Source organism: Vigna radiata, chromosome 7, assembly GCF_000741045.1.
Source record: "Vigna radiata var. radiata cultivar VC1973A chromosome 7, Vradiata_ver6, whole genome shotgun sequence".
Lineage (NCBI taxonomy): Eukaryota > Viridiplantae > Streptophyta > Magnoliopsida > Fabales > Fabaceae > Vigna > Vigna radiata.
Window position 1 is genome coordinate 1,298,403 of NC_028357.1, and position 1,985 is coordinate 1,300,387.

Consider the following 1,985-nt stretch of genomic DNA (forward strand, 5'->3'; position numbering starts at 1 on the left):
TTGATAAAAAAAAATATATAAAAATTTGTGATAAAAAATTGTCTTAAAAAATTCATTATTAATTTTTCTTGTGAACAATTTCTTTTATTAATATTTTATTATTAAATAACATTTTTTAACAAGACGAAACAATTCAAAAAAATTAAAAAAGAAGAAAAAGTAAATACAATTCTTACAGTTAACTAAACCGAAAATGTTATAAATTCAAAACTGAACCATAAGATGATAGTATAGTAAACTTTTAATAAATGAATCAATTTTTTTAATATAATATAATATACAATAAAGATTAGTTATTTTTGTCCCTGTAATTAAAGATTAACCTGTTTGAATCCTCCCATCTGCACCAGCATTTCCACGGCATTGTTCCACAATCCATAAAAAATAGCCCAAAATTATCATACATACTTCTGGGGTCTGTTGCTGTTATTGTTAAATACAACCACAATCATTGTATTTTTTTTAATTTGATTAGCCGCACATAGGAGAATCAGCCAAAACTAGGCAATAAGAATACTCTACTATTATTATTTGGCAGTAGTTCAAGTCATCGAGGTGAATAACAAAGTCACTGCTTTAATTTATGACCCATGCTTACCGTAGGAACCTGTTCCCTGGCAAAAATACAATTCGTAATAGAAATACACTATGACTACAAGGTTTTTTTCCCTTTCTTTTGGTACAATACTGTTTTAAAAAAATAATATCAGTAGCTTGTACAGTAAAAGAACACTTGCAATGATTTGTTACAGAAATTTTGATACATGATAAATACAAAAGGCCGGCCTAAAAAACACATGATATTGGACCCCTTTAAACAAGAAAGACTACCTGCGTGCTCTCCCAAAACATATCTATCTGAAGGAAAACTGAATTTCTTCCAATGTTCTTCCCTTGGTCTCAGGGACAAATTTCGCTATAAAAGCAATTGTTATGGCAACTACTACTGCGTAGATTGTAAATGTCCCTGTAGACATTCAAGTCAGCATTGTATTGATATTGATAGAAGCATACAAGACACGCACTGTAAACACACTCACCTCCACTGCTCCAATTTAAAAGTAAGTTAGCTGTCATCGTGACCACCCACGCAATCAGCCAGTTTCCCATTGTCGCTATACTGCCAGCAAGTCCCTTTATATTTACAGGAAGTATCTGAGAAGCATAATTAAACAAGCCATAAATTACCCCACATATTCAATATCCAAAAGTGGCACGGTGCCTCCAGAACCAAAAAAAAAAAAGACAAAACCTATCAGAATTAACTAAATCGTAAATAATGTAACAATTACTAAATTCTTCCTCCTTATGATTATATTTGTTTTGAATGCTGAAAGTGTTTCATACCTCAGACATTATCAGCCAAGGGATGGGTCCAAGGCCTAGAGAGAACCCAATCACCATAACCTACAACATTCGTGATCAATCAGACGAATGCTAAAAACTTAAATTGCAAATTGCACAAGGAAACTCCAACCAAATCCAAGAAACATACCACAAGTCCAACAACAGAAAGTATTCCCAAAATGCTGAATAGATGTGAATCCTCTGATACAACCCCCTGGTATCAATCAAATAAGATAGTTAAAAGCATGGCTAGTCTTATGAAATTGAATTAAGATAGTACCATTACTATTACCAACCTCTAAATAAAATGCTGCTGAAACAATGACAAGGCTAATTGTCATTAAACATGAAGATATCTGCAAAAGTGATAAGAGATCAAATTTCATTTAACTTAACCATATTTTAGTATGGAACATAATAGAAAACGGTGATAACAGAATGAATTTTGCTTCATACTCACCATTAAAAGCAGCCTCCGACCACTTTTGTCCACCAGCCACGTTGCAATTCCAGTTGCTATGACCTGAAAAGAGAAAGCTGATAATAAGAACAGAACTCAGAATAATTATATTCACGTTAAACATGATATGCAGTCTAGGCTTTACTATGCAACCTGAATGGCTCCAAGTCCAACTGTA

General features: G+C 32.7%; 1 protein-coding gene across 1 annotated transcript in view; it reads right to left on the reverse strand.

The window, feature by feature from the left end:
* Positions 1-501: 501 nt before the first annotated feature.
* Positions 502-1,985, reverse strand: part of LOC106769480 (sugar transporter ERD6-like 6) — a gene marked incomplete in the record, with an annotated part of 5,475 nt that continues 3,991 nt past the window's right edge. The window contains 7 exon segments of the mRNA XM_022782664.1: positions 502-967; positions 1,041-1,155; positions 1,348-1,407; positions 1,496-1,561; positions 1,644-1,703; positions 1,808-1,870; positions 1,961-1,985. Coding sequence (XP_022638385.1) covers positions 855-967; positions 1,041-1,155; positions 1,348-1,407; positions 1,496-1,561; positions 1,644-1,703; positions 1,808-1,870; positions 1,961-1,985 — 502 coding nt within the window.